The sequence below is a fragment of the Protopterus annectens genome, chromosome 4.part0 (assembly GCF_019279795.1).
Source record: "Protopterus annectens isolate FY-2018-M chromosome 4.part0, PAN1.0, whole genome shotgun sequence".
In the NCBI taxonomy this organism is placed as follows: Eukaryota; Metazoa; Chordata; order Ceratodontiformes; family Protopteridae; genus Protopterus; species Protopterus annectens.
The window spans coordinates 1,363,066,411-1,363,090,897 of NC_056733.1; the positions used below are offsets into that span (position 1 = coordinate 1,363,066,411).

Sequence of the window (24,487 nt, forward strand, 5' to 3'; positions counted from 1 at the left end):
CAGCTTAACAAATCCAATCCTCGAAACTTTTGGTCAACTCTCAACAACATCCTCTATCCTGGAAAGCCCTCTAATCCCTCCCAATACCCTAACTCTTCATCTCAGGAAACAGCTACCCTCCTGAATAAACACTTTATCTCTTCTATCCAACATCTGGTAACCTCTAAGCCAGACTCTACTTCGACACCCACCTCTCCAAGTCCCACTAACACAACTTTGTTTTCTTTTGAGCCAGTTCCCATTACTTACTACTCAAGCTAAAACCTTGCTCTCCTTCCACTGATAATCTATCTCCTACATACGTCAAACTTGCTGCTGACTCAATTGTCTATCCTATATCTATACTAATTAATCGATCTATTCTGGAATCAACTGTCCCCACCCTTTGGAAATCTTTCTTCACTATCCCTCTTCATAAAGGTGGAAACTCCACTGACCCCTCAAACTACCGACCCATTGCCATTCTGTCCCCCCTCTCCAAAATATTAGAAGAATGCATTCACTCACAGCTTCTCAATCACCTCCTCACACACCACTTACTTACCCCTACTCAACATGGATTTTGTCCTCACCACAGCACCACCAATGCCCTCCTCATCTTTACTCGTATCATTGCAGAGGCCCTAGACAACAATAAACTCATTTCCTGTCTCTTCCTAGATCTCTTCAAAGCCTTTGATACTGTCTCTCATCCTCTACTACTATCCAAACTCGCAAATCTCCACCTATCCCCTCCACACTTGCCTGGTTTAATAGTTACCTATCTGGCAGGGAACAATCTGTCAAATGGCTCTCATCCTTCTCACCTTTCCTTCCCATCTCCACTGGAGTTCCCAAGGCTCCATCTTGGGACCCCTTTTGTTTAACATCTTCACCAATGATCTTTACCCCTCATGCAAAGAATCCACCCTTATTCAGTATGCTGACGACTCCACACTTATATCCATCTCAAATAACATTCCTGAACTACACTCCATGACCCAACAGGCCCTACTATCCACTGAACAATGGCTCTCTCACAACCTATTGATCCTAAATCCCAAAAAGACCAAACTCCTACTTTTCCTTCCCTGTTCTCTTTCTCATCACAAAACCTCCTTTTTCATTACATCTTCTAACAATACAAACATCCAACCTGACACACGCACAACTCCTAGGGGTCATTATCAATGACAAACTCAAGTTCAGCCTACACATACTCCAATGTATAAAAAAAAACAAACCAGAAAGTAGGTCTGCTATATCGGAACAAAAAATTCCTAACCCCTGAATCTAGACTTACCCTGGGCCAGGCACTCCTCCTCCTTTACTTCTTATACATCGCCCCAATTCTTACCAATATCCAGGCCTCCACTCTAAACAAACTGCAACAGGCTTACCATAAAATAGCCAGATTCATTACTAACTCCCCATACAGCTCACACCACTGCATTTCTTTAAACTCTCTTCAATGGCTTGAACTTCCCCAGTTTCTGCTATCTTATCAATTTCATATGCTACACTCTATTCTTTATAAATCCTCCTTCTGTCCATCTCTATCTTTCTTAGTCTCCATCTACATCCCATCCCAGACCCTCCATACTTCTGACCAACAATTACTTGATATCTACCACCCAAAAAGGTCAGTAGGCCAACTACTCTACAAAACACTTCCTTGCCCATGCTTGGAACAAACGTCCCCTTGACTTACGTTCAATCTCCCACACCTCACACTTTAAAAGTGAACTAAAAGCTTATTTTCTCAATTCCAGAACCTGCCTTTGCCATGACCCTACCTAGTCTTCCTTCCCTTTATGTACCCTCAAAAGGACCATACCTAGTACTTCATTGCACCTCTATCTCCAATGTGTCTACTATGCATCTGCACAATTTTATACAAACAAAAAATGTTTATTGTTGATCTATTGAACTATATCAATGTAAAATTGTTACTTAGCTTCTTTGTAATGCAACTTCAACTTTATGCATGTAACCCAACATATGTGAATTGTTTTGCTATAACTGCTATTATATCAATGTTGTTGTTGTTTCTTTTGGCTTTTCCCGGTTAGGGGTCGCCACAGCGGAACTCCGGTCCGCTAATGATTGGCAGTAGATTTTGACGTGCTGGCTTGCTGGGCCTAACACACAAACTTCAATGAAGGAACGCCCATTCACGCATGTCGCCACACAGAAGACGCTCTAACTGAGAATCGAACAGGCAATGTCTAACTGTGAGGTGACAACTGCTATTATATCAATATTGTTTAAAATTGTACTTGTTTTAAAATGTATTAAGGAGCTTTTCTCCTCGGGTCTCCACTGAAAATGGGCCACAAGCCCAGTTGAACAAACCCAGTTAACAAATGTCAATAAATAAATAAAGTTGACTCAGAAATACTCAGGGCTATGACAGGAAGAAGAAGAAGAAGAAGAAGAAGAGCAAATATGTGCAGATGAAGAAGAATGGCAGCAACTAAAAACAGCATGAGTAAGGACAGTAGAAAAGATATGCAGCTGAGAAAGGTATGGATGCAAGGTACATAAGGAAACCTGGTGTTGGAATGCAGAAGTCCAGGAAGTCATCAAAAGAAAGAAGAAGTGCAGGAAAAAATGGGAGATAGAAAAGATGAACAAGGCTAAGAAGGAATACTGGTTGGCTAACAAAGAGGCTAGGAGAACAGTTGCATTAGCAAAGAATACAGCATAAGAGGCACTCTACCAACTTCTGGAAAGTGTCACAGGGGATAGTGCAAAGAAACCCTTTCAGGTTGCAGGGCAAAGACAGAAAGATAAAGAAGATTGTCAGGCACACTTTATAAGGGATGCCAGCAACAACCTGCTCACTGGTCCACTGAAAACCAAAGGCAGGTAGAAGGAGTACTTCTAGCAGCTTCTCAATGAAGAAAACCCCACATAAGCTGTACTACCCCAGACACAGCCTACAGTGAAAGGTAAAGAGGAGCCCAGCCTAAAAGAAGTAACAACAACACTTAGGAAAATAAAGTCAGGGAAAGCAATAGGCTGAGATGAGGTCACAGTGGGTATGATCAAGATGTTGGATGAGTTAGGGGAGAAATGGCTCAAGAGGGTATTCATAGCAGTATGGAGAGAAAAGCTTTTTCCAGATGACTGAGAAGCATACTAGAACTAAGGGGACATCCATAACTGTGAGCAGTACAGCGTTATCAAGCTCATGTCACATGGCATGAAAGTTTTATAGAGGGTGATTGATAAACAAAACAATATAAACAAATATGCAGAATAGTTGAAAGTAAGATGTGAAATAAGCAGTTCAGATTTTGATCAGGTTGCTGCATAACTAACACAAAACCCTTGTTCACTTTTTTTTTCTTCATTCCTTCCTCTTTCTTTTTCCTTCCTTTCTCTTTCTTTCTCTTTCTTTTTTCTTCCTTTCTTTCTTCCTTTCTCTTCTTTCTTTCTTTCATCCTTTCTTTCTTCCTTCCCTCCTTTCTTGCTTTCTTCCTTCCTTTCTTTTTTCTTTCCTTTTTCCTTTCTTCCTTTCTTTCCTTCTTTCTTTTTCTTTATTTCTTCCTTCCTTCCTTTTTCTTTCTTCCGTCCTTTCTTTTTTCTTTTCTTCTTTCTTCTTGTTTATTTTTTGTGTCCCTGATGAATGACACAACTTTTCTGCTTCACCAAAACTCATCGAACTTCCCATTACACCTGGCTATCATGGACAGCCACCCTCTCTCCCCAACCCACAGATTCAGCACAAATGACTCTACGCCACAAACAGCATTTATATTTGACCTGTGTGCTTTGGCTTTAAACTGGAAAAGGCACAGGTGTGTCAGAGGACCAAAACACGTTGTTACATTTGTTACACAACAAACCATCTGGCAGTGTTAGAAGTGCAACAGGTCACACATTTGCCTTTGGTGGTAGGAACTCAGAGGTTTGCGGATTATGTTCCCACTCTAGGTGATTGCACTGTTAACATTACAGCATAGCATTGGTGGTAGGAAGGTGCTGCCCTCCTGAATGTGTCATTCTTGGGAAAAGATGATAAAATGGGGTTCCTATTTGCTTGAGATGGTCATAACTCAGGTAGATATAAAAGATCCCATGGCACTTATCAGAATAAGTGGGAGAAGTTCCCTGACACCTAGGCTAAATTTACACTCCTAGTAGAAATAGTACTTCAGGTTGCCACTTAAAAGCAGCCACTAGGCTAATGGGACTTATCTGATTAGTAATAGATAAATATAAATGTATATTTATTTTCTAACAGAGATGCATTCATACTAATACAGACATAAGTATTTTAAGGAATAATACCAGCAATGACAGCAATATCGCTTTCCTGTTATTGAATAATCAATATGTTTCATGAATTTCAGACACACAGATATTTCACATACCAATTAATATTATATTATCAAATGAACCTAAAGTAAACAATATTAGTATACTATTTCTTTAATTGGTATTTTTTATTCTTCTTTTGAGTTGTGTCATTGTGCAATTGTATATCATCTAGGATTTGCAACAAATTAATGTTATATTCTACTATCTGGACCAACAAAGAACTCAGGAAATTGTTCATGGTTTTCTGTTTCAAATGGAATGCTAAAACTACTTTCCATATTTACTTCTTGTGCTAAATGAAAAGTGCACAAGGTTCAATTAATCACCAGCTAACTGTCTAATGGCTCAGTTTAACACCTCTAGATTGGGTCTATATTATAAGCACAAAAGTCCTTTTCAGCGAATACGAAAACAGCGACACATATTGCACGAACCACAAAAACACTGAATGCCCTAAACCGCGAAATTCAAAATCTCGAATTGTCATAGTTTGCCAACCCCACCACCCACTACATACTACCTACCCAAACAAAATAAATAAACCACATACATACACTAAACAAAACCCTACTTCTAACCCTAAAGTAAAGCTTGCATATACTACCATGTATGCACTTACCTTAACACACACACTAACCCTAAGGTCCGTAACTATCGCACATTTACTTTAAGGAGCTATACCACAAAAGATCCAACTATGATGATTCGACAGTTTGAATTTTGCGCTTCAGGACGATCAGTGTTTTCGTGGTTCACTGAATACATGCCGACGTTTCCGTATTCGCGTAAGTGGACCTTTGTGGTTCTAATAGGGAACCCTCTAGATTGTATGTTTTCCTAAGAAAAAGATCTACAAAGACAACAAAGTCTGAATGGAATGGCATTTGCATATCACGCTATCATATGCAAACCTGTCTGCTTACTTTTTAAGAAAAACACCAATAGGAGACCTATATCATAACATTTGTCTATTTATGTATAGTGTATTGTCATTACATCGAGTTTAAACAAAGGGAAGTATATATCTGCAAATATCTAAACCTATAATAAAATGTTTGCATTCAGTTTTTCCTATGTTCTCAGAAATGTTAAGATCAAATCAGAATAAAACTTGGCATGTTGGTAACATCAGTATCAGTATATGTCATTTTATTTATTGATTTATTTAATGTATTGCTCAGATACATTGATTATCACGCCACCCTCATCTGGATACCAAGTTGACTTCTTTGTTCCCCCTCAAATAAAATTGCTATGCCAGTTTCATTCGTCTTATTGCAGGAGCTGCACTTCAAAAATTGTATCGTCTTAAGCAATATCTGGATGTTTTTTTTTCTTTTAAGCACTATTTTTCTCAATGCACATGATCCTACATGTTGAAGTGTTTGGTGTGCAGTGGGTCTTAATGAAAGAATATAGTATTCCAACCTGCAAGGAGCAGAACCCCCTCAGAAGGCTCTGTCCACCTTACATGGAAGCACTTCTATCTGATCTACATTCTCTATTGAACATTCCAGAATGCAGTGTCCACCCTGTTCATGTGTTCCCTGATCTTTCCCCCAAAAAGAGGTGAACATGCATCCTTCTCCATCACCTTGAGATCTCATCACCTTGAGATTCCAGGTTACAAATCAGTTCTCTGGGTCCCTTTATGCTATTGTGCTAGTCAGTACATGATATTTTAAATGTTTCTCTGTATCAGAAGTGCTGCTAGAAATTTATATTTTTTACTTAAACCTCATGATGCTACCCTCACAAACCATACATCATTTAAAAATTACACACACCTCTTAAAAAGTTCACTATTAACACCTCAGAAAAGTGCACACAATTTTCAGCTATGACTACTCATAACCATAAAAGGCATATGTTAGATGTACAGTCCTAGCACACTAGCATGTTTTGTTTAGCTCAATACAGTACACGATAGTTGACAGTTGTTTACATTCTTTGCTGTTTGCAGCACAACCTTTCTGAGAATTGCTTAGAAAAAAATGTCCTTGTTTAAGTACATGCTCTGTCTAGCTATACCTTTAATCTGCATACATATTTATTTATGTATATTGCATTAGTAATAGTTAAAATACTCAGAATATTTTTTCAAAGCCTTCAAATATACTAGAATTTTAGTTCCTAAAGTGGGACAATATGCTATATGGCAAAATTAATTTCCATTCATTATCTAGAACATCTGCATCTCCATGTTGAAAATGTGTTGACTTTTTAGTAGTGACTGTTAAAACTAATCACTGTGTATATCATCTGCTTTCTCCACAGCTAGGAAAAATCCTCAGAAGTCCTTTTATGAAGTTTGTGGCACATGCTGTTTCTTTTACAGTCTTCCTAGCACTCTTGGTTTTGAATGCATCAGACAGATTTGAAGGTGTAAAAAACTTACCCAATGAAACCATCATTGACTATCCAAAACAAATCTTTAGAGTGAAGACAACACAGTTTTCTTGGACAGAAATGTTAATAATGAAATGGGTATTAGGTAAGCAGTTTGCTATTAAGTTTGCATTCTGTTGTTTATATTATACAAAATATTAACCAGTTTTCATGAAAACAATTGTATGTGTTTGGTCAATTTTCCATTCTAATTTCTTTTGAAGTTTCTTAAAGTATAGCAAATTCATTGCTAATTGCATCAAATGCATCTTCCTGTTTCAGTCTGAGAAATGAGATATAAATGTGCTAGATGCTGAGCAATGCAATCACAAAGTTGTAATTTCTAAGTAAAACAAATAAAAAAGACCTACAAAAAGACTGTTAGAACTTTTAAACCAGTTCTATAAGGATTTTCGCCCTGTATCCTCCAAACTCCACTTTACTTAAGTATGGTAATGCTGAGACTGCTATACATGGGAGTAAAGGTAATTGTGTGAGGTACTCCAGTCTTGATATTAGTATATAAATCACACCGTCTGCAGATTTGTTATCACAGTTTTGAATATTGATCACTGCTGTTTTACATTTCTCCCCGGTACCCAGTTCTTGTCTTAGTTTCAAACAGGATTTTTGGATGAACCATTGGGAATAAGTTGCCTCATTTTTATGTTTTAGGATCATAGGAGATTACTAGGCTATCGACTCACAAGTCATTTTAAGCCGAGCTGTTTCAACCCAATGTAATACCGTAGAAGTACTAATCATTACTCAAGATTGCATTTAGTGATGACTGCTCATGTCCAGGAGGGTTCTGAGCACTATCCCCAGTAAGAATTTACAGTGCCCCATCTACTCATCAAGGTTCCTCTTGAACAGTGTCATACAGGTGCTCTTTTTCACATGAATCGGTATCCTGTTCCAAAGACATAGCAGTCGCTGGGAGATAAATCTGTTCTTCCAGCAAATCCTATTTAAGTTGCAGGCCACTTTAAGTCCCTGGAATGGGTAGCCCTAGACCAATTTGATTTATGTTCAAGCAGTGGGTTCATTAGGTTTGGGTCCTGGGTTGCTCTGTAGGCTAGGTATAAGTCTCCCATAAAAAGTCTATAGGGTATGGAGTATAGTGACAGGGACTTTATTCAGTCTATATAAGACACATGTTGGAGACTCTTGATCTTCTTTGTTAGAAACCTCTGAGCTCCCTCTAATTGCCACAGGTGCTTAGTACATTACATACCAAATGGGACATTATACTCAATTACGGGACAGATAAGTGCCAACTATAGGGGGTTAAGTCTTTACTAATCAAGTGAGCTATGTGGAAAGCTTTCCTTACAATGGTAGACGTGCGGTAGTCAAAGTTAATGTCGTGGTCAACCTGTGCTCCTAGGTCCCTTATCACACTTACCTGCAAACTAAATTGTACTGGCTATGCAGATTACAGTGGTTATGAATAACAAGATAAAAGACAGATCTGTTTGCGTAGTAGTTATCGGGGGGAAAGGAATGAGAGTTAACTGCATTCCTTGAGCAGTGTGTGGACAATCTAAAACAGTTGGACTATGATTTTAGAAGCAGCTGTAATTTACATACTAGTTATTTTTAAATAAAATTGCATAAATACCAGTACAAATATCATGACAAGCCTTGTATATAGAAATTCCACAAGGCATTATTGAGTTTCCCCATGCAACATAACAGATATGGCAGAAAGGTGGTTATATTTTCATCAGACAAGTTTTTCAGATTTTGTTTTTGATACTCTGATCAAAACATTGAACTAAGATAAATACCTAAGAACCATGACAGATGAAGGGAATTTCTGTAAGTTCACTTACAAAGAAACTGTTCTTTTGAAAACTTTTCAGCAAACTTTTGACTTTGCTATTTCTCCTGTGTTATGGGACTGTAGTGGTAGTACATACAAGTGTGGAGAGTGCCCTTCACCACCAAGGGTTGCAGTAGGGTTTGTACTCCATAAAAAATGTTATCTGTTTGCTAGAAGTAGGTTTCAGCTTAACAGCTTCAGTTTGTAGGCATTTGCTGAAATTGCCTTTGTTGAGTTGACATGATACTTAGTGTTGGCAGATGAAATCACATTACTGGAATTGATGCTGTTGGCATTTTAAAAGGATCACAGATAGTGATATTTATTGTGTCTAACACTCTAGTTAATATTGTTCACTAGATTATCTGGACTGAGGCCAATTGTCTGGCATGTTAACAGTTAGCTTACTAAGACTGGACCATGGGATTATTTACTTCTCAAAGTCTGATTGTTTGCATTTAGCTGTAACATTCAGAAAATGTGCCCACAAGTCACCATGTCCTTTCGTAAATGCCAATGGTAAACTCATTGTCAAAAGAATTAATCGAGAGAATGAGCAAAGACCTTACATAGTGAAAGACTATGCAACAGTATAATTCTGTGAAAGTTACAGTATGTCAGGTTAAAATATATAAAATAATTACTACATGTGGTATGTTCTAGCCAAAATCAAACCTATAAGTTTTGTAATAATATTAATATCGATCAAAATGTACTAAATCAGTTCTGCTCATGCAATGTTTTCTGTGAAGCACTTAGAATTTCAAAACGTATAACTGGGCATCTTATGAACAGAAGTGTGGAAAATAATTAGATCTACTATGAAATCCTCAAGGATAAGATATATATATATATATATATATATATATATATATATATATATATATATATATATATATATATATATATATATATATATATATATATATATATATATAAATAGGTTTACTATTGAACTCCTGAAACTGCATTCGTCGACCGGCCACAATGTCGACCCGAAATGTGGAAAAATGCAACATCAAACAAGCATCCATGTCAAAACTGAATATATCAGCACCCATAGTTTGATGTATTCGACACAGCGAAAGGTGAAGTCAGTCACCCAAGCTTTGCACCATAATGTACCATTACACTTTACAGTCAATGGCATGTGAACTTTACTGTTTTACAGGGGGGCAAGCTCCCCTGTACCACCTCTGGCGGGAGCTGAAAATCCCCACACCCACTGCAAATTATATATACCAACTCTAAGTTCGCACTACAGTGAGGAAATGCGTTAATTCTCTGTTCCTCATAAGCCCCGATCTCAACTCACAATTCCGAACGCAGATAATCAAAGTACACTTCCCATTCGGTGTTGTGTATTCAATGTATTCTGGATCGGCATTGTACCCATTGGAAAAGTGCCTTTCAAACACATGCCATTCAAGCACAGACACTTCACAATTTCAGAGGAGTAACAGACAAAAGGTTTAACATTACTATGGTATTACATAGAATAGCAAGCTAGTTTAAGCTGTGCAGCAGATATACATTCACAGATTAGTGAATAATTTTCATGTGGAGCTAGCTAGTAGGGCAAGTGTTAGTAAAGCTAGTTTAACAGGAATAAGAGGTGAGAGAATAGGAGTGAATAAGGAAGGGAGAGACAGATACGATATAATGTGAGAAGATAAGTTATAGGCATGGTAGTAGGAGGGGAAAATGGAGGGGTCATATATATTAGTAGGAGAAAGATATATAGTGATATCTGTAGGAAAAAGAGGGAGTTGCTATGTATAGGTGTGTGTATGGTAATGAGACAAAAACTGAATGGATATTTTAGATGCATGGGGATAAGGGTAAAGTGTAAAAGAAGTAAGTCTATAAGTTTGATTACATATGATGGATATAGTGTGGTAGAAAAGTGGTTTGGTTAGTTACTGGTCATGGGAACAAGAATTAGTCAGGACTAGTGCATGGGCAAAGACATTTGTTATTGAGGACAATCCAAAGTAGGTTTTTAAATTGATTTGGGTCAGCAGAAGTTATGATAGCCTTGTGTTATAGTATCCCAAAGTTTGGAGACGTAGTTACAGTAGAGAGTCACCAGTGGAATTGTTAGATTTGGATACCTGTAGAAGGGATTTGATTGAGGATCGTAAGACTGAAGTGCTGGTGTAGGGTTGGAGCAATTGTTGAAGAACAGGAGTTTTTTCAGGTTGGTGTACCAGTCTGTGGGCAGTAAGGGGTTGAGTCCAGGTTAGGTAAGCCTGTTAAGTTGTTGTAAGGCAGAGCAGTGGTGAGACCTGTGAGGTGAGTCAATAGCTAATTTAACAATTTTATTGTAGCAGGTTTCTAGTTAGACCAAATACATTTTTTTAGATTGGAGAAGATAGGGGAGAAATACTGCAGGGTGGAGAGTAGGTGGGTTCTGGCAATTGCCTGTCTTGTGATGCCAGTGTGGAAAGTCTTGAGGCTACACACAGCACCCAGTTCTGAGTCTGTCTTTTTGGTAGACTGAGAAAGGTGTATATCAAATCTCAAATTGTTGTCTGTTAGCACACCTAGTAATTTTGTTTGTACTACAGTCGATATTATGGTATTACTGGAAGAATATAGTAGGAATGGAGTTATTGGGTCATGTGATTTACTGGAGAGAAAGAGCATGAGTTTAGTTTTGGATGGATTCAGAATTATTTGAGAATCTGATAACCAGGCTTTGGCAGGTAGGAAAGACTATTGTGTCCTTGCTTTGAGTTCTTTTAGAATAGATGCAGTGCAGATGACAGAGTCATCAGCATACCGGACAATGCAGGCTAGAGAAGTAGCTGTACTGAGCCCGTTGGTAAGAATATTGAACAGTAGGGAACTTAGACTTTGTCCTTGAGGAATCCTCATGGTGACAGGTAAGAAGGAAGAGTTGTCTTGCTGCCATTTGACAACTTGTTGTCAGTTAGTTAAGTAACTGTAGAACCATGAGCATGATGAAAGGCTGAGTTTTAGAGCAGATATTAAGCAGTTTCTGATAAGAAACAGTATCAGAAGCTTTGGATAGGTCCAAGAAAATGGAGGATCCAAGATTCCTGTTATTTCTAAGTAAGTTGATAGTACAGGTAAAACTGATTAGGACTGTTGTGGTACTATGATTTGGGCAGAAACCATGCTATGTGCAAGAAAGGAGGTTATTAGATAAAAGATCATTTAAGAGTTGTTTATGAGTGCATTTTTCTAAGACTTTGAATGGGGGGATAAGATTGCTATTGGTCTGTAGTTGGAGAACTCAATAGAGTTGCCACCTTTAAGTAAATGGAAAAAGATCAGCAGCATGAATAAAGACAAGTCCAATGAACAACACCGTAAGTACCAGAAAACAAAAGGACTGACCAACAACAGTGATATAATAACAGAAAGCAAAAGGACTGACCAACACAGCACAAGGCAGAAGTATAATCTTATAATAAACTTGGTATGTGCTTTCCCACCAAAATGGTGCTTTATCAGGCCATGAAATACAACACTTACATACTACTTAAAATCACAGCATTCCCAGCAATTCCCAATAAAACTATCAATGAAATAAGTCACGTGATTTGAGATCTGGTTTTAAAGAGACAACATCACTTAAACTGGACTTTTAACTGCCTGTAGATTAAGAATCCATCCCATTTCTGTAAGTTCTGTTCTGTTAATAAGATCTCTCACTCTCAAGTCATCAGTGATAAGTTGTAAAACTAAAAATGTAAACAAATGTGTATCCCCATATGAATTTGCATGCTTTGCTAAAGCATTTATAAGCTTGTTCTTATGTATATCAAATATATGCTCTAGCATATGTTCCTTTAGGGAACAATTGATCTTTCCTATGTAAAACAAGAATAGACAGTGCAGAATGCCTGATGCTCTAAATCTGTATTTCTACAATGGCCGCTTAGTGTCGGTATATAATGGACCACTGTGTCAGGATGAATATAATAAGAAAGGGTGCTAACATATCTACAGGCACTACAAGATCTGCAAGGAAAAGTACCAACATGATCTAATGATGCCAAATCAATCTGACATCTTTTATAACAGAGTTTCCTTTTTCAGTGATTTTTAATTTTTAAAACAGAACTTAGGTTCCACACCCACAGTTTGCTTCAACCTATCAGCGACCATCAAGATAGGCCAGTTCTTTAAAAATGCTTCACAAACAGGATGAATATCATTAGAATAGGTAAGAGTAACCCTGGGGGAAGTATGTTGCATATCTGATGTCCATGCAGGAGCTCTATCAGACCCATTGGTCAAAGAAAAGTACAGTTTAGCCCTGCCATTCTAGCTGTTTGCACCTTATTCATTGTCTTATAAACATATTCATTGAATAGCCACTGTATATAAAGCCATCGCTTAGCTCCCAAAAAGCCTGTTGCAAGTAATCCTCATTAGTATTCATCCTAGATATTCTCATAACTGGCCTTTAAAAACGTTATTGTGTACATACTTGGGATGCAGACTAGATTGATGTAACAGGTTGTTCCTTTTAAAGGGTTTTTTATATATGCTAGCAATAGTACGACCCACACTAGCTTTGACTAGAGTTACATCAAGGAAATCAATACTATGTGAGGAATAATTCAAAGTGAACTTTAAAAAAAAGTGGTGGTGCATTCAAGATAGCAAATATTATCATGTAACAAGGAAACAGAACTGATCCAAAGAAAAAAAAAAAAAAACAAAAAAAAAACAATACCCACAAAACCTATAGAAAATTTAATATACTGAAAAAATCCATTATCAACTAATACTATGGTCAGCTCTCAATACACCAGCACCATATTGGCATAACTATTGGCACAAACAGTGCCCATGGCCACACCAAGTTTGTGTAGATAGAACTTGTCCTCAAAAATAAAAACACTATTTTCAAGAATCAACTCTATCAGTAGACAAATCATACTAATCTGTCCATCACAGTAAGTACTATCACAGTAAGTACTATATCTAGTGAGGAACATCCTAAAATGGTCCTACTTCTACTTCACTGGGAATGACAGTAAACTAGGAGCAAACATCAAGCGTGACTGATAGGCAATCTGACAGCCCATTAGTGATTTTATTACATTCTGAAAGAGCACAAAGAAAATCTTTAGTATCTTTCAAAACTGAAGATGCTCTATCAAGAAACTTCTTTTCAATGTATATGGACAGTGGCTGTGTTAACCAGCCTTGACCAGAGACTATAAGTCTCATAGGTGGCTTAGTATAATCTTTATGTATCTTAGATAAACTACATAAAACTGGTAGAAGAGGCTGTTTGGCCAACAGTCATTTATACATGTCATAGTTAAATAATCCACTCATAAGAAAATCATACAACATGGAATGAACATGTAAAGTTAACCTGTTCACATATGATTCTTGTATTTGAGCATATATTTCAAAATCAGAAAGCATGTCAAACATATTTTGTAAATAAAGGTCTTTGTACATTATAACAATCGCTCCACCTTTATCAGCCAGCTGAATTTGAACCGACTTAAGATCATCCAACTGAGTCAAAGATAAACATTCTCCCTCAGTCAAGTAAGAGAATTTACTTGCATGCGATGTTGATAGAGAATTTATAACATCACTTTTGCAACTTCTAAGAAAAACTTCCAGTAATAGATGTAATACTTGAACAAATGTACTAGGTTTCCTAAAATTAGGGTCCATTATTGCATTGGAAAACATAGATTTAAGCATCACATTCTTTGCAAAAAAATTCAACTTAAGAATAACATCACATACATTGGAGTGACTAGCTGGTATAAATGATAAACCTTTGTCAAATACTGCAGTTTGGTCATCTGTTAACTGAACTGAGGAAATGTTATGGATTAAAGACCTTTTATGTTTTTCCTCATGGAAACATCCATAGTTTGTTGATCCTGATTCAATGAAACCTTGAGTTGGTTTCTGCCTCAGCTCAGTGACTGTCCCATTCTGAGAGTCTCTTCCATTTTTAACAAGATGGGTAGACTCAGAAGAAAAGGTAAAACTGAAGAAGTAGCAAAAGTATACAATGTAAAACCACCAAAGCGGCATAGATCAAATAGAGCAACCAAACAACAAAGGTTCCACAAAGCTGTACAAAAGGAGTCATGGACCCAGTGTTAGGATTAAGCGTTTTCATTCGTTTTAATAAATACTCAGAACTTCATCAGAATCTAAATACTTGCTTTCATTCAAGGTTTAAAAGCGGTGACTTACAAGTCACATGTTAAAATATGTCCAATCCCCATCCCTCCAAAACCACTAATGTAGATATTTAAAGATACAACATTAAACATACAAAGTTAAAACAATCATCATACTAGACACAAACTCAAGTTATATTTTAAATAAACAAGTAGTGCAAGTTTTATAACCTCTGTGCTAGCAAGAAGCACTTTATATTAACTCATTAAAGCCTGGATACTTGTCTGATCTTAATCTAATCTGTCATTGAGTCTCTCAACATTCCAGTCATACATTATAATTACCTGAGAAGTCTCTCATACCTACTGCATCAAGCACAAAAAACTGTAATTTCTTAAAGTTTGCACACTGCAAGGAGTGTTTAGCTAAAGCGTTACTGGTGTCACCTTTTATGATAGCTGAAGTATGTTCATAAATTCTATGTGACAACCGTCTGTCTACATAGTAGCTGGAGCAAGAATCACACAAAGCTAAATATACTACTCCTTGAGAGTTTCAGGTGTACCTGTTGTTGGACCAAAGTTCCAGATTTAAGGACTTAAATAAAATGCTAGATGTATTACAAATAATGTGTCATTGTTTGCATCTACTGCATTTATAAGTCTCTGTTGTACCTTGTCCAAACAAATCAGCTTGAGAGTGGCTTTCTAAAACTGAATTGATGTTAACTCTTTTGTAAGTGAAAATAGGATTATCTCCCAAGATCTTAGTCAAACCCCTACTGCCCAAAATTAGTGGCACAATAGATTGGGCAATGAGGGTATGAAGTAGCGAATGGGTAATTATCCAAAAATGTGTATATGATGGTATGTGTGTTGTGAGTGTGGACAGAAGATGTGTCATGTTTTGATTGTGACTTTAAAGTAATTCCTCACATGAAGGATACCCCCCCAAATTTGGGAGGAATTGAAATTATATTTTGCTTTTTAGCCTTGTTTTCCACTTGCCTCTCCTTCTATCCATTCTTCTGTTCCTTCCCCTTCCCTTTCTTGAATGTCCCTGTTGTTGGTTTGCATTGTCACCTGATCCACAAGTTCTGTCTGGTTGTAATTCTTCACCAGATTCTAGGATTTGTTTAAAAGTCTATCCGACCTCTAAAGATTCTTCTAAATTTAAAAGCACCTCCTGTTGTCTAACATTATTTGCTTCCCTTTGCTTAACCCTCTCACCATTACCAAGCCTAATGTTACTGGAATTATATGTATCACAAACAGTACTTCCTCTCTACTTGTCTAAGGGATAGGCTTCCTTTGTACTATATTCCACAGCATCCCTTTCCAGTTTCATAAATATTCTACTTTTAACAATTTTACAATGCCTGTTAATTAGAGTAAACACGTTTTCATACTCCTCTGATATAGGGGGAACAACAAATCACTTTGTATCTTAGTGTTTAAAGCTCTTACTTCATTACACAATTTTTCCAACATAACTCATTGTATTTAACCATTTTCTGTATCAGTTCTAAAGCTCATTTATTAAATAACTTCTCTAATTAAAAAAAAAATAGGCTGAATTGGGCTTAACACCATTTGGAAACTGTAACTAGGGGAGCCATTTTGGAACCCTTTTGTGTTTTTAAACATTCAAATCATTCTTACTATCATACAGAAGGTTATGTAACCTAGTCATCTTTTTTTCAAATACAGAAATGTTTGAATTTAAAATCATTTCATTCATTTATTTAAAAGATAAATTTGGACTGCTATCTAGTAGCCATTTTTCAAAGTCATTTGTCCAGACTGAAATCTGACTGTTCAATCCAGTTGGATACAAGGTGTAACAGTACCTTTAGGTGTTAAATTTAAATCAGTCTGCTGCTCTATCTGAAGACAAGCTAGAATCTCCTCAAAAAATCTACCTTCATGAACTGCTCATTCATTGTGAAACTGCACAGTGGCAAATTTAGTCTATAAGCAGATGCATTTTACGAAATCAACCGAATTAATCTGGTAAGTTCACCAGACAATCTATCAAACCCTGCGGTAATCAATTGGGTAAGCACGCCATTGTCCATGTTAGTAGCCATATTTCCATTCATATATAAAGTTTTCTTTTCTGCAAACTTTATTAAAAAGTAACAAGTTGTTTTTAAATTGTTTATAAAATTATTTTTATAACAACGGTTTAAATTAAAAATCTAGATATAAATGTAACTCATACAAATACTTCATAATGCAACATAGCATCACTAAATTTCCACTGCCTACATTATTATAATTAAGCTACTCCCTCCCTTTAATTACATTAGCCAGGACTAAACATTACATTTAACCTAAGCCACCAGACAAGTTCCTTATTCTCTGTAGTATCCTCCCATGAACCACCTCTTGGGTTCAGGGTAATTTCTTCCAAAATAAGGAAGTTAAATTTCATAAACTCCTTACAAATAAATGAATGTTTATATAGGGCACTATTGGTATTACCTGTAACTATATCATAACAGTACTCATAGTCCACTTTCTAAAATATCTTTCAGTTTTACTTACATAAAATGCAGAACAAACAGAGAATACTGGTAAGTAAACCAAACCTACACTATTGTAATTTCCTTGCTTCAGAAAAAATTTATAGTACCCATTTGATTCTGCAATTATAGTTCTTTTATCTCATTAATGTATTTCGATGGACTGCAAAACACACATTTTGTGGTTGCAGAAACCTTGTCTGATAAATAAACATTTCCTTTCTCTGCTTGCAGTTATAGCTATCCCACAGCTTCTACTATCTCAGCCACCCCCCTTTAATTACTGTACAACAATTTTTTTCAGCCATTTCAAAAACTAAGAATACTTCATCCATGGTCCTTCACAACTTACCAGGCTGCTTGTTTATCAGTGCCAAATATGTTTTTTCTGCACCTGTACTTAACCTCCTTAATCAAAATCTATGCAATAGTTAAATTCCTGAAGCCTGGAAAAAAGCGATTGTAATGCCAATATACAAAGGTAGCCCAACCATGAACCCTCATAACTATAGAAACATTAGTCTCACTAGCCTCAAAGCTAAACCTATGGAGGGCATTATCTCAGACTTTTTAATCTGAACATTGAAAATCTCTTAACTCTTGTCCCTTAACTCTTTGGCTTTATCAAAGGAAGGTCCTGCCTCTTTAACCTCATTAATTTCTTTGAAAAAGTAACTGAAGCAGTGGATCAAGGTTTTTGACACTATTCCCCATGCAGACATGCTTGATATACCTGTAAATCTGAATACAATCCTTACACTGTCTGATGGATAACTAAGTGGCTTTCTGACAAAACCCATGTAGTTAGAGTAGCAGGTGCCACTTCTGAAAGTACAAAAAGTTGTCAGTGGTGTACCATGGGGTGCAGATTTTGGCCCTCTTCAGCATATATTTCGCAAACCTTCAAGCCAGCACTTCTGGCGTATGGTTAACTAAGTTTGCAGATGATTATAAATTCAGTCTTCAGCTGACTTATAATTGCTCCAACATGGCTTAGACCATTTAGCAATTGATGCAAGGACACTGGTCTCAAATTAAATGTAAAAAAATGTGGCATAGTTCATTTTGGCAAAAAAATAGTTTTACTTACCATATAGGAGATGCACCCCTCTAGTCAGAACCTATTGTAAGGGATCTTTGTACTGTTGTTAATAATTCCTTATCATTTAACCATCATGGCACCACAGTAGTTTGAAAGCCTTTTATCTGGACCATCTAATTTCTGAAGGCATCTCCAAAGTTTTAATTCCCTTTTACCCAGATCATAATCAGACCCATTATTGAATGTAACACTCCTTTTGGCATGAAAATATCAAAACATATTGCAGAATTTAAGAGCCCTGCAGAGATTCGTAACTAAAAAAGTCAATGGCCTCAAGAATCCTAGGCATCGGAAGAGACTGGCAGCCCTTTCTCTGTATTCAGTCTCTTACAGACTCCTCTGTGGAGATCTAGGTCTACCCTTTTGTGCCATTAACGATTCATCCCTATTTAATCTCCTTATTCTTTCCCAGAACAAATGCTGCATCAAGCACTCAGTTAAAGGAACTAAACCTCCATAATCAGATAAATAAGGCACTTGGGAATGATAGATTCATATCCTAGTATATCCTGACCCTTGGAATAAACTTTCACTACATGTGGAATGCACGAAGGAAATGGAAAACAAAGAATGTGCACCTCAGTACTGAAGAAAATGCTTCATTTAATAAATGGATAGAAATATTAAGATCAATGAAATAAATAGACTACAGAAAGTCAATAAACCCCAAGAAGTTAGAAGTTTGATGGTTAGGACTGTTTATAGAAATACATGTGATATAACAGAAGTAAATAGGATATATTACTGTGCAACTAAATTAGTAACAGCTAAAGTCCTACCACAAAAACACAGGGCAGTAAGGGAAATGAAGGGGAGAAAGTCGTCTAGTCCAGATACAGATTTGCTGTATCCAGGACTGTTTGTAAGCTTCTGAGCACCCAAGTCTTTCTGTGTTGGAGGGAAGCCTTCTAGCTTAATTTTGTTTCTTAGAACTAGCCAGTTTTTTTTCGTTTCAGGACTCAAATCTGTTTCTTTGAGTTCAGCACTTGTTCAGAACTCATTGTAAGCACTAAATAAGCTACAAAATTACTACAGCACTCAACTTTCTTCACTTGTCAGGAGGAAAACAGTTTTTAGTACTTAATAAATAAGCACCTATCCAGGCATGTCTGAGGGTCAGTTCCCGGTGTTTTCTCCTGTCTACCTGATGAATCTGGGCATCTTGGGGCAATGCAGCAATTGCATCATGTACACAGACAACCCTTTACTCCTATCACCCAACACTACAACCTGTGAGAGATGCACTTATATAGCCAAACTGGAAGCAAAGCTCTCTTCACCCAAGACTGAACTAGACAGTCAAGAGGAGAAGGTAAACACTTGCACCACACCACACCCATCATAGTCCCTCAAAACCTACACCACCAAAACACACACATAGAAACACAAAGCACACAACTACATTCACGGAGGCAATCAATAAAAATCTACCCAAGCAACAGGGACCTCCAAAGCAGAAATGCAAGCAACCTCCACCACCACCACAAACCAAATGACACATAGCCCACAAGCTCAGTGTGCCACTCAACCACAGTCCATAAGGCATAACAACATCCCCAACACTCTAGTCATAGGTGACTCTATAGTCAGACACACTGATGTTCCAATCAACAGGCTAAACAAGGAGAAAGTTACTGTCAGCTGCCTGTCAGGTGCCAGGATCCACCACATAATGCATTCACTCATGTCACTCCACAACAAGTACAAATATGACTCTGTCATTGTCCATGTTGGTGTGAATGACCTGAGACATATCTCCCTGGACTGCATGAAAAGAGACATGGAGGAGCTGTCCGATCTTGTAGCCCAGGCAGGTATGACCCTAGCCCTGAGTAGCATCCTGCCGTCATCCAGAATGATACCACAGTATAAGGACAAAATGATTGAATTCAACAATTGGCTAAGCTTCTTGTGTCATTCCAAGGGGATCCACTATCTGTCTGCCTGGGATGACATGATTGACAAACCATGATGCTTTGCCAGAGATGGCCTGCACCTTTTGCCCTTGGGATTCTGGATACTGGCTAAGGGTCTTGCCACCCCTATAGTGCCTTTTTTTAGCAAGGTTCAAATGACAAATTCACCACTGTAACAGGTACAAGCAAGCAAAATCTGAGGGTAATGCTACTCAATGCTAGAAGTCTAAACCTCAAAATGCACTCACTCAAGGCACTCCTTAAAATGGAGAACATCGACATCTGTGCAGTGACAGAGACCTGGTTCAAGGCTCCAGAGAGAACACCAGGCTATAATTCATACCACACCTTTTGGTCACCTAACCGGGACTGAAACACTAAAGGTGGAGGCATGTCCATATTCATTAAGGATATCCACACCTCCAGGCTAGTTGCTCAGCATAATGCATCCAAGATTATCCAAGTGCAACTAACTCTGGGCAAGACCGCAATCCAAATTTTAGCTTGCTACAGATCCCCCACCATACCCCAGAATTCCCACTCCTCATTTCTTGATACACTGGAAAATATTAGAGTACAAACTAACACCTTAATAATGGACAATTTCAACTACTTAGGTTCATAGGTTCATAGGTTCATACTAGGCTATCTGCCCGAGGGCATTTATAAGCCTAGCCCATAGTTTTGTGGCTTACGCCACCCCTTTAGTTTGGAGAAACTATGCCCATTATTTTGCTGTGCCTCTGTCGAGCAGTGACACTGAGGTAACCCCTGGGGTGTATCTGCGATCTCCCATCCATTGGTCAAGATTCCTCTTGAACAAGGCCAGCGAGATGCTCTGCCTCACATAAACCGGGATTTTGTTCCACAGCATAGGGAGTCTTTGGGTGATGAATCTATCCCTCCAGCACGTCCTATTAATAACCGTGTCGAGGTTTAAGTCTCCCGCCCTTGTGGCTCTGAGGGATCTAGATTTTTGAGATGAAGCATGTTCATCAAATCTGGGTTTGACATGGCCTTGTATGTCAGGCATAGGTCACCTCTGAGCAAGCGGTAAGCAACTGAATATAACTGGAGTTCTTTCAGTCGGGCAGCATAAGACAGATTTTGAGACCGTTTATCCTTTTGGTGAGGAACTTTGTGGCCTCTCCAGCTGCTGCAAGTGTCGGGTCAGATACATTCGAATGGGGCATTGTACTCGATCATTGGTCTGATGAGTGATGAGTATAGGGAGACTATGACTTCCCTTGATCTAGATGTGAATCCCTTCATGATAAGGTGGGCAATGTAGAAGGTCTTCCTAACTACTTTAGCAATATGAGTGTCGAATGAAAGGCTACTGTCAACCTGGGTTCCCAGGTCCCTAATAACTTCTTCTGTGTTCAGGGATTGCCACCTATATGGTAGCTAGGGTAACCTTATTTTTCCCAAGGGTATGACTATGCATTTCTTGGCATTTAACTTTAGGCCATGGCTCTGGCACCAGTTATCCGTTTCTGTGAGACCCTTCTGAAGGATATCTGTGTTGGATGTGTTTTCAACTACGGCGCCCAGTTTGCAGTCATCTGCAAACTTTGTCAGCCATAACCCTCCTGTGTTTGCTTGTACTTCAGAAAAGTAGATGCCAAACAAGAGTGGGCCCAGGACTGAGCCCTGTGGGACACCACTTGTGACAGGCTTTGAGTCTGACATGGCGCCAGCAACTCTGACCCTGTGGGTTCTGTCACTCAGCCAGTTTGCAACCCATCTTGTAATGTATGGGTTTACATTTAAGTTGATGAGTTTTTCAATGATACCCGAGTGAGGTATTGTATCAAAAGCCTTCGCCAGGTCTAGGTAGGCTGTATGGACTGCCTTTCCCTCGTCAATGGCCTTGGTGACTGTTTCAAAAAGTCAACCAAGTTTAAAAGGCATGATCTGCCTTTGACAAAGCCAAACTGGGTTGGATCCAAAGTCTGCAAGTTCCCTATGTCTTTATTTATGAGATCCATTATGATCCTCTCCATGGCTTTGCAGATAAGGCTTGTCAAGCTAATGGGATGGTAATTTCCAGGGTCGGTGGAGGCACCGCCTTTGTGGAGTGGGACCACAGTCGCTGTGCGCCACTCCCTGGGTAAGTATCCAGAGGTGAGACTAAGATTAAACAGCTGTCCTAACTGTGGGTTTAATTCCTCGTTGAGTTCATGGAGCACACAGCCGGGGACACCATCAGGTCCCATGGATGCTGTGTTCTTTGCCTTGGATAGAGCAGTTCTCACCTGGGCGTTAGAGATGTTTGGGGGGCTACAATCATTTGGTATAGATATCTCTCGTTTGGGGAGTTTGCACTGAACCTGTCAGCCAGTATGTTGGCAATGTCTGTAGGATCAGTAATCTTCACATCATTTTGAACTAATTCTGAGCATATCTGGGAGTTTCCTCCTAGGTTTCTGACATAGCTAAAGAATGCCTTATGGTTGTCTTTAGAGTCCTTAGCTATTTTTTTCAAAATTAGCTTTGGATGATTTTATGAGAGCTCTTAGCTTTTTACTTATAGTGATCAGCGGTGTCTTACCTTTTAAGGATTTTGCTCTATCTTGTAGTAGCTTTCTCCTTTTGTTGTAGAGTTTGTTTATGGCTGGGGTCCACCAGACTGGACTCTTGCCTTTGGTACAAAGAGTCTTTGTTTTGCTTGGGATTGCCTGATCCATGCAGCCCTGCAGGTGCTGGTAGAAGGCATTTGTAAGTGATTCAGCGGTTTGAGTAATGTTAACCACCGGCTCAGGGGTCTTAAAGGAGACCACACTAGTCTTTAGAAGTGTGAAGTCGGCTTTCGAGAAGTTCTTTACTGTGGTCTTTTTCATTTCGGGTGGGGCGGGATGAGGACCTCCAGCAAGATTAGTTTGTGATCAGATCTCACCAGTGAGGGGTATACTTCCGGCGTTGAACATTGTGCTCCCATGTTCGTGATGATGAGATCAAGTATGTTTTCTCCTCTTGTGGGGATGGTGACTAGTTGTTCCATGGTATTTGAGTTTATGAATTCCAGGAACTTTTGGCTAGAGTGTTTGGGCTTGAGTAGTGTTCCCAGTCTATATTAGGGTAGTTGAAGTCACCTAGTATGATGGTGTTCGGAGATACATTTATCCCCTCCAGTGTTTTCAGGAAGGCCATATGAGGTTCCTGAGTTTGCGAGGGTGGCCTGTAACATGCTACAAATTGCAGAGCAATCTTGCCTATGGTTAATTGCACCTGGATGGTTTCCGAAGCATCGTGCGATGCCACCAATCTTGAGGTGTGGGTGTCCTTGATGAATATGGATACCCCTCCTCCTTTCTTGGTATTGTCTGGGTTTTGGGGCGGAACGCATGATATGAGGTAAAACCTGATAGTGCTGGGGTGCTCTCAGGAGCCTTGAACCAGGTTTCTGTCACAGCACAGACATCGATGTTCTCCATACTGAGAAGGGCCTCGAAAGTGCATCTTGAGGTTGAGACTTCTTGCATTGAGCAGCATTACCCTTAGTTTTTTCCTTTGTTTTGTTCTAGGGTGGTAGGTTTAGAATTTGAGCCTTGCCTAAAAAGGCACTATGGGGTGGCAAGAGCCTTTGCCAAAATCCGAATCCCAGGGGTGACAAGTGCAACCATCCCTTGTGAAGCAGCGTGGCTTGTCCAGCATGTCATCCCAGGCAGACAGACATTGGATCCCCTTTGAATGACACCAGAGTTTAAGCCAATTGTTAAAGCTGATCATTTTATCTCTGTATTGTGGCATCATTCTTGGTGAAGGTAGGATACTGCTCAAGGTCAGGGTCATACCTGCTTGGGCTACATAATCAGAGAGCTCCTCTATGTCTCTTTTCATGTAGTCCAAGGAGGTACGTCTCAGGTCGTTAACACCAGCGTGGACAATGATTGAGTCGTACTTGTACCTGCTGTTGAGAGACCTGTGTGGCGGATTCAGCACCCGACAGGCAGCTTACTGTGACCTTCTCCTTACTCAGTCTGGTGAGCGGGACGTCAGTGTGTCTGACTATGGAGTCACCAATGACTAGTGTGTCTGGCATTGTGTTTGGCCTTAAGGGCTGTGACTGCTTGACACTCTGACTGTGTGGTCTATGTGTTGCAGGTGTTGTGTTCTGAGGTGGTAGTTGTTTGGGTGTCTGCTTTGGTGGCCTCTGCTGTTTTGGTAGATTTTTGATCAGAGCCTCCGAGTATGTCTTTGTGTGTTTATGTGTATGATTTGAGGTTGTGATGGTATTATGTGAGACTGGGTCTATAGTGTGTGTGGTTACC

General features: G+C 38.7%; 1 protein-coding gene across 1 annotated transcript in view; it reads left to right on the plus strand.

The window, feature by feature from the left end:
• Positions 1 to 24,487, plus strand: part of LOC122799862 (short transient receptor potential channel 7-like) — a 1,065,642-nt gene that overhangs the window by 87,321 nt on the left and 953,834 nt on the right. Inside the window, exon 2 of the mRNA XM_044069215.1 lies at positions 6,586 to 6,802. Coding sequence (XP_043925150.1) covers positions 6,586 to 6,802 — 217 coding nt within the window. The remainder of the gene's footprint in view (positions 1 to 6,585; positions 6,803 to 24,487) is intronic.